General features: G+C 40.7%; 1 protein-coding gene across 3 annotated transcripts in view; it reads left to right on the forward strand.

The window, feature by feature from the left end:
• The window catches only part of CPVL (carboxypeptidase vitellogenic like), a 99,683-nt gene extending 91,223 nt beyond the window's left edge, over window positions 1-8,460 (forward strand). The window contains exons 13-14 of one of the 3 annotated variants that reach the window (XR_006279344.1): window positions 7,195-7,313; window positions 8,208-8,396. Coding sequence is in view for 1 of the 3 variants with exons in the window: in XM_038391485.2 (XP_038247413.1) it covers window positions 8,208-8,330 (123 nt within the window). In the remaining 2 variants the exon portion in view is untranslated. Of the gene's footprint in view, window positions 1-7,194; window positions 7,314-8,207 lie in introns of all 3 variants that reach the window. The other 2 variants (XR_006279345.1, XM_038391485.2) reach the window with 2 other exon arrangements.
• The last annotated feature ends 566 nt before the right edge of the window (window positions 8,461-9,026 follow it).

Raw genomic sequence — 9,026 nt, forward strand, 5'->3', positions numbered from 1 at the left:
ATCTTTAGAACCTGGTCCTCCTGGAGTTCCAGTAGTTCCATTTCTACAGTAGATGGTTCCGGGAATCGGACAGCTGTTCTTGATCATATCAACTATGAATTGGTTTACAAGAAAGGCAAAGCAGGATCTCAACTTCTGCAAATCTTCAAACCTGGCCTGAAAGTCATCAAGCAGTCCTTGTAATTTATCTCTGTATTCCTCAAGTTTGTCATCTTCCACTTTGATTTCAGGCAATGTGTTTACCTTACTCTTGAGATGAGGAAAGTGCTTGAAGTCTCTTGACACTATATCTTTTTGCAGAAGCTTTAACTTGTTCTGGAAGCCAAAGACTGTCTGAGTAAGGTCAGAAATAATTTTACCCTTTCCTTGGAGTGTCAAGTTGAGAGTTTGCAGATGATGCATAATATCAATGAAAAAGATCAGATCCTGCATCCATTGTTCATCTTCCAGTTGTGGATAGGACTTTTTCTTTTCTTTAAAGAAAGCATTGATAGGTTCCAACAGTCCCACAAACCTATTTAAGACATTGCTGGTTGATAAGCACCTCACAGTAGAAAGAGACATCATTAAGTTTTGTCTTCAAGATCCTGCTCTTCGATAAAAGTTTTGAACTGTCGACGAATTTTCCCATTCGAACAGACGAAATTGTCAATTTCTGGAACCATTTTCGTAATGTTGTCATATTTGAAATATCTGCCTGCAAGATGTTCGTGATGGATGATGCAGTGAACAGGGAGAAACTCTGGAAATTTCGGATAATTTTTTTTCAGTAGTCTGATAAGACCTACTTTTTTTTCGTACCATTACAGGTGCTTCAGCGGTTATAACACTGACAAGTTTATCCAGTGGTACATTGGCATTTGTTGATACTTTGTCAAGTGCATTCTTTACGTCAACACTGCAGGTTGTTTCTTTTAATGCCACTAAGTCCAACATTATTTCTTTCACAATTACATCCACAGAAACCTAGCAAACGTCGCTATTTTTGGTTTATCTTGTATATCTGTGGATTCGTTGACAGCTAGGCTGAATGCTAGAGAATCCTTGCTTGCAACATCAGCTCTGATCTGGGATATACACTTCTCCATAGTGTGGCATGAAATAGCAGTTTTCTTTATTAGTTATTGAAGTTTTGTGTTACTTCTGCAATTTTCTTCTTAACAAATTCTCCATCGCGGTATGAACGTTTAGCACAAGTGATATTCCATGACACAACATAACTAGTTTCAGTTGTTGTCAGCTTCCTTACTGAACGCTGAAAGTAGTATCTGTTTACTGTTTAGGCGTAATTTTAATGAAGTTAACTTGTTTTTCCTTAATTCTGATTCAGGAGAGTAATTAGACAAAAAGTTATTGTAATTCATTTCGTATTGATGTTTCAAGTTGCTCGTTTTGTAGCGAGTGAGCAGCGCATTGTGGATAAGGCACAGGGGTTTGCTATCTTTAGCAGTGAATGCAAAATCTTCCTCCTGTTCTGGCTTAAAACTTTGGTTTTCTTCTTTATACTTGCATTCCTTACAATTTGAGGATGTCATTGTCATCCACAAAATTAACGTAGGATTACCACTTTAAATCTAAAACTAGTCAAATGTGACTTGCGAACAGTACACACAGCTTGTATTCTGCAGAATGCAGGAAGATTGTGAACTCATGAGGTCTCCGCAGCACAATGGCTGAATACAGAATGATGCAATTTCCTGATGAAATGCCACATGTCGAGCTTCTCTTTTTAGAGTCTCATTCTCACACTGTCAGGTTCACCAGGGCTTAAATTCTCTTGAAATATTTCCTGGAGCCCCCTAAATACTCCCCCCTTGTCCATTATCTGCCTACCAGACTGGTGGGTGTAGGGGAAGCTTGCAGCTTCTGCCCTGTGGTGGGGCTGGGAGCTTCTGCCCTATGGGGAGAAGCTCCCTCCCCACAGAGCTTTTGCCCTGTGGGGAGGGAGCACTGGGTCTAAAGCCCCAAGATCCCTTTCCCTGCAGGGAAGAAACCCCTAACCCTACCACCTCACTGCAGGGTAGTAGCCCCAAGCTCTTCTCCCTCCCTCCCCCCAGTCTGGTAGGCAGAGAATGGGGAGGCATGGGGGGCTCCATGACTTTTTAACTGTAAAAGAGGTGCAGTTTGACCACACCTGCAATATAGGTTCTGTCTGAGATGCTGACAACACAGAGCGTGCTGCTTCTGCAGTACAACCCAGCCAGGGAAAAATAAATCCACATAAGGAATTCAGCTGGTCTCCTGCGTGACACTACAGAGCATTACCAAAAAGCCACAGGGCTTCTTGAAAAACCAACTATTAGCCAGCTGTGCTGCCTTGCCAGAGATCTAAAAGCAAGAAAAGATTTGGCTTTCTGTGCTTGGTGCTTCCTGCAGATTACCCACCCAATTATGTCTAGGGCTGTTCACATCTGTTTTGCAGTACTTCCCTCACTGGCTTAATTGTACATGCTTATTGATATCCTAGACTAAGCCACAAAGAACCACTTGTCTAAGTTTAACTAGCTACTAGCCAACAAAGAAAGTAGCAAAGAATAAAATGGAGCAAAACCAATTGAGACATTTTAACATGGGAGTCTCTGGAGGACAGAGTTTTTATTTCTATATCACAGTGATAACCAGGATACTAATTTTGTCACTACAGATGTTGGTAAAATCTGGGAAATAAATCAAAGGGTAACTTATTTCCTTTTAACTTCTTTCAAAACAATTCTGCCGTCTTCACTCTTCCTGAGCCCTGGAATTACTTTCAGTGGTGACTGTAAGGAGGACTTTGGAAATGGCTCCTCCCCCTTCCCCATCCCCAAACAAGTTACAAGGCTCAGGCAGTGATTCCTTGACTTCTGGAAACCCAGGGCACACTTTCTACCCTATTGAAAACCAATGAGTTTAATTCTTTAAAACATCTTTCTGGGAAACAGAATAAATATATCAAAAAGCATACTAAAACCTGCCCTAAATGTGTAGGTGCACTAAACAATGTGTTTCTCCATTTTAAAAATTAGGCTAGTGAAAATAAGAGCTCTGTGGAGACCCATATTTCAGAAGTGTTCAGTCTTACTCTCTGAATTTTGGTTGCCCACCTTGAACATATAGGGTAAATCTAAGTCTGTATTGCACAGGTATGGTAGGGGAGGAAGAGGACACCTGCATTCGCCAGCAGAACCTTATGAGTACTAAAGAGGCTTGATTAAGCCTTCTTGGCAGCATACCACTAACCCAAGGAATTGTGATGAGGTACCCATTCCTTAGATGAGCAAAGTATATTAGTTGGCTCCTTCCCTGAGCCTTCAACTGCTTGTCCCTCCCATGAGGTCTGCTTTGTAACCCCCCAACAAATCAAATGCACCAACCGTAACTATAACAAGGTTTTGCTGTAGGTACTGAAAAGGTCCAGCCAGAGAAGAGTAACTAAGATTGCCAGATCTGGTGGGGTGCTGATATGGAGCTTCTGAAAGCTTAATTAGAGGGGACTTCACCAAGGTATTGGAGTCAGGAGTAGATAGGAAGAAGATCAGTCTCTCTAGTTTTATGTTGTCCCATTTATATATTAAAAAAAAGGATCACTTTTAATGGAAAGTAAATATAAAAGACAAAGGAACACCAGTTCACGCAGCAGGGAGTCAGCCTTTGGAATTCACTGTGGCAGGTTATAGGTCACATGTTGTAGCTGGATTTAAAGAGAATCTGAACAATTTGACGACCAATGCTTGTATTTTATGTGCTAAGATGGGTGTATATGTACTGAAGGTGGCAACTGTTTGTGTCTATATTGCACTCTCCACTCAAGGAATCTCTGTCCACAATCACAATGTGTGATTGCAGCTCGACTAGATGTATCTGAGGCTAGTTTTAAGCTAGCAGTGAGTAATGAAGCCAAAGCAGGGCACACATCAGCATGGACTATACAAACCCAACCACAGCCCTGGGTAATTCAGCATGGGCTAGCTCCATGAGTAAGTATGTGCTGCTCAGCTTTGCTGCTCCAGTATCCAAGCTAGATTGATTCACACTAGCTCAGGTATGTCTACTCAAGCTGAAGTTATACCCTATGATAACCTGAATCATGACATTTTACATCTATACTGCTATCTGTTAATTGAGTCACCCAAATACAATAGAAGAATAAAACTACAATTGAGTGAGGATTTTTTTTAAAAAAAATCACTATTTCTAACAAACATAACAAATTGCATGCGTACTAGTAATATGGTTAAACAAACTCAAGTCCAGCCCGACTTGAAGAGTAACTTTCTTCATGCTTGAGAGGTCAGCCTCACTGGAATTCCTGAACATCCACATCCAGACAGTGTAGTGACATCCTACAGCCACAGTCCTCCTTACTAATAACAATGAGGTCAAAAAGGAAGTTTGGGTCACAGTAAATGTAAGCAGAGACCCTGCATCCTACTGTTACTTTTGCTCATTGAAAGAGTGTCAGAGCTGAAGCCTGTGAACTCTGCTGGTTTACTTTCCCCAACAGTGTTTATCTCTTTGAAGCAGAGTAGGGGGGAGGGGAGATGCAGCTGTTTACTCGTTTTACTGAACAAGCTCTTGTTTTGAGATTTAAGATTTTGCAGTTCTTTGTTTAAGACAGAAATCTGGAACAGCATTGCAGGCCTCCATGACACTGCTAGCAGCTTCTGGTCATGGTAGTGATTGAATTAGGGAATGGAGGGCTATCTGGGATAGAGCATTGGCAGCTCTTGGGATTTAAACTACCCAAAAGCCAAAGTATAATGAATGTGGTGGTTGACTGGGTGTGGTTTTGTTCAGTTAACATTGTCTTATAATGTATGTCCTAAATAATTTGGCATAGCTGGCAGTCCCTACTTGGGTAAGACCCAGAACTGGTTTAGCATGAAGACTGAACTCTCTCTCATGACCCTGTGGAAGGCTGGTCTTTCCTGGTCAGGCTTGAGGAACAGTGACAGAATAATATGCTTAAATTTATATTCCTGCCTTTCTTCTTGTCTAGTGTGAATGTCAAAATTCCTAGAAACTGGAAGTTTTCCAGTACTTATACCACTTCTTCTCATAACAATAAATAAATGCAAAACTAAATGTTCCTATATAAAGTAGAATCCTGGCCTAAAAAAATCAGATACAGAGAAATAATTGTACTAGCTTAACTGAATAGACCAAACAGATTAATACTGTTTTTAAAAAGCCGAACTATTAAGAGTTAAAGCTGAAACTCGATTGATAGAGGCTTTTAATTCCCATTGTGCGCTGAAGAATTGCAGCGCATATGGTATCGAATGAAGTGCGTCAGAGTTCTGAGACTGCAGCACAATAGGGTGGGTTAAAGATGAGCTATCATTCCAGGCTTTAAGTGAGACCTTTGATACTGTTTTTAACCTAGTGGGTTCTGCTTTCCTTGTAGAATGCAACAGTAAAAGTAACTGATCATAAAGACAACTTTCCTCACTGCTTTGTAGAAAGCTGCGGAATCTTTCAATCCACATTTGGTACTTAGCGATGCATTTAATTATGCTGCAACTGTGCAGTCTTGCACTGAGCCAACCTTACTTAATGCTTCATAATTGTTGCTGTGCCTTTACTAGCTGTTGTGTTTAATGTATGTTATGAAATTGTATGGGGGCTGTTATGGTTTAATTTGTAAAAACTGAAAAAAATGAATGGGTAGTAGTACATGTCTGAGGTAAATGTAAAACTTTCAAAAGCCCCTTAATCCTGTCTTCAAAAGTAATTTAGGTACTTAGCAGCCTAAGTCACTAGGCAGTTTTTGAAAATTTTACCCATAGTGGCTGCTTCAGAAATCACCATGGGCAAATCACTGAAATTCAGAAGCTTCAAGCCAGGCCATCTTGTGCTTTGCTCCAGTCAGATCTTTCAAATTAAGCAGCGACTGGGCCTGTTGGTTCTTTAATAAATATCAGGCATAGCCAGGTGCTGCAAGAAGTGCCACCTATTGATTCAACAATATTCTGCCCTGAACAGTGCTTCTGCAGGATGTTGGGAGACCCTGAACTACTGGAGATGCAGTCTTCCTAATGAAATGTGAAACAGGTCTTACGAGCACTTGTGGTCTGTAAAGTGCACGTGATTCTTACCCTGAAAGGAGGGGGCTGTATGGGCCAAAATTGTATTTGGATCATTACCTTCTGCCTACATCTGAAACTACAAAGGGATTTTTGTCAAATGGGGAGGGTGGTATTCTTCATTTCTTGTTGAGCTGATCTTTAGGGTAGCAAAGTGCATTCAAAAACCAGTTGGAGAACACTTCAATCTCTCTGGTCACTCGATTACAGACCTAAGAGTGGCTATCCTTCAACAAAAAAAGCTTCAAAAACAGACTCCAACGAGAGACTGCTGAATTGGAATTAATTTGCAAACTGGATACAATTAACTTGGGCTTGAATAGAGACTGGGAATGGATAAGTCATTACACAAAGTAAAACTATTTCCCCATGGTATTTCTCCCCCCCGACCCCACCCTCCACTGTTCCTCAGATATTCTTGTTAACTGCTGGAAATAGCCTATCTTGCTTGTCACCATGAAAGGTTTTCCTCCTTCCCCCCCCTGCTGCTGGTGATGGCTTATCTTAAGTGATCACTCTCCTTACAGTGTGTATGATAAACCCATTGTTTCATGTTCTCTGTGTGTGTATATCAATCTCCCCTCTGTTTTTTCCACCAAATGCATCCGATGAAGTGAGCTGAAGCTCACGAAAGCTTATGGCTCTAATAAATTTGTTAGTCTCTAAGGTGCCACAAGTACTCCTTTTCTTTTTGCGAATACAGACTAACACGGCTGCTACTCTGTAAGCTGTTGCTGTATTTCAGTGGTGGATCCTAGTGTAGTTGATGATAAACTGGCTTCTAAAGTGCACTGGGGTCGTTTTGGGATAAAAGGAATATGAATGTAATTGTTAATCAACATTTAATATGCATACTTATTCAAACCATATGTGCTGGTTCTATGAAGCCATGCTGCAAATTACTGTACCTAAATGATGATGAACTTGAAAGAGAAGGGCTTAATAGATATACTGACAGATTTTTTTACTCTAGCCTTACTAGTGGTGCAGTAGAGGCAGCAAGGGCACAATGGAATGTATACGAGACCGTGACCTTTAGCTGTTATATATTTTGTTGAGATGTAGTCCAGATAACAGCTGCCAGTTGCCAAACATGTTTTAAACTCAACGGTTGTATTTTCTCATACAGATAACTCGTTTAAGTGTCCTCAGTCCAACTACATGTCTGCACAGAAGTCATTTTGTCAGATAACGGCCAAGATGGAACCCTGATTACTACTTTCTGTTTGACTACTACAGACCGAGATTGTGGGTGCCAGTAAAAGATCTTCTTCGGAATGACTTCAAGATGTCAAACAGTTGTTTACTTTTAGCATGTCATAAGGCAGGGGCTGAGGGAAAGAGGAAATACTCCATGAAGTGGAACAAGCTTCATACATTGAAAAATTTCTTAAAATTTGAACACAGGAAAATTGGGAATGCACTGTAACGTAAGATGCTTTTGAAAAACAGAATCATATAAACAGTTTCACACTTCAATTATATGAGACTAATTCAATTGAGTAAAATAACACACACGCTCCCTTCTGAATTTCGCAAAAATTGGAATACACAAGAGCGGAAAGATGACTAATGAGATCAAAAAGTAGAGTACTATAAACTAACGTGAAAATAATCTATCATTATCTGCTTGGATAAAATGAATTATACTAATATTGTACCTATTATTTTAAGACCTGAAGTTTCCTAATAAATTCAGTTTCCAAAATTAGATCATATAATATAGACTTGTGCTGTTGTTTTCAACATTTGCCGACAGAATGAATATTTGACTAGGCAATATAAATCACAGACAATGTGAGGGTGATGCTGCTGCTAGTTTCCCTGTGGAGACTCAAAGCATCTAAATCAAAGCATGATGCAAACGGTATCCATGTTAGGCCTGTCTAAATATCAAAGATTACCAATTAGGCTTGTTAGTTATTTGATCCTATTATTAACAGGTCTAAGATCACATGACTTTGACTTTGGATATGTTGGTTTATATTTTACTGACTAGAGTGAAAGTCATCCTTCTGACTCAGCATGCATGCTAAGATCTTTGTACATGAGAGAACCCAGTTTTAATTAATTTCTGCTGGCAAAATTGACTCTTGTTGCTCAGGATTTACTACTAATCTATTCTTTCTTTGCACCCTGAAGGTAATTGTTCGAGGTGGAGGACATATTTTACCTTATGACCAACCTGAAAGATCATTTGACTTGATTGACAGATTTATCTCTGGAGAAGGATGGAAGACAAATGATTCTAAAATTAAAACTTAAAATGTAGTGTAAATGTACTACCTTGCCAAATGCTTCAGAAATGTTTTGAATGTACTATAGTGGAAAATATTGCCATATAGGAAAAACCCATGAAATTGAGGATGAGCATAATAAAATGGATATAAATGTTCCTTGTTGCTGGTTTGTCTTATTGAAAATTTTCCATTGGTAAAATGCTGTGAGAAAACAACATGGAACTAACTTTCTGAAGTCACCTAAGTTTCCTCCCCTCCCTGCCCCAGGAAAATCCTTAGAATTTGGAAAAATGTTAGCCACTCAATCCATCGACTAGTGTGGATGATTTTTAATGTATTCTATTAGAGGCTAGGGGGGTGGGAGGGAGAAGAGTCACGAGGGTGGGGCATGGAGAGGGGGCAAAGAGGCATGAGCAGCAGGTGGGGGAGGCCTTAGGGGAAGAGGGGGGGAAGGTATGGGTGGGGGAGGTGGCAGAGAGGTGCAGGTAGGAGATGGGGCTGAGTAGGAGCAGGGCCTGCGGCAGAGTGGGGGTGGAGCATGGGTGAGGCCTCAGGGAGAGGAGGCTGAGCGGTGACGGGCCTTGAGACAGAGAAGAGGTTGGGGCCATGGTCTGGGCACCAGTGCTGCTTTCCCCCACACAAACACACACTTCTAGGGAGCTTCCAGTGCTCATGCCCAGTCTCCCCAAATGCTGGAATCACACACCGCCCCTGAACATAC

Source organism: Dermochelys coriacea, chromosome 2, assembly GCF_009764565.3.
Source record: "Dermochelys coriacea isolate rDerCor1 chromosome 2, rDerCor1.pri.v4, whole genome shotgun sequence".
Classification (NCBI taxonomy): Eukaryota; Metazoa; Chordata; order Testudines; family Dermochelyidae; genus Dermochelys; species Dermochelys coriacea.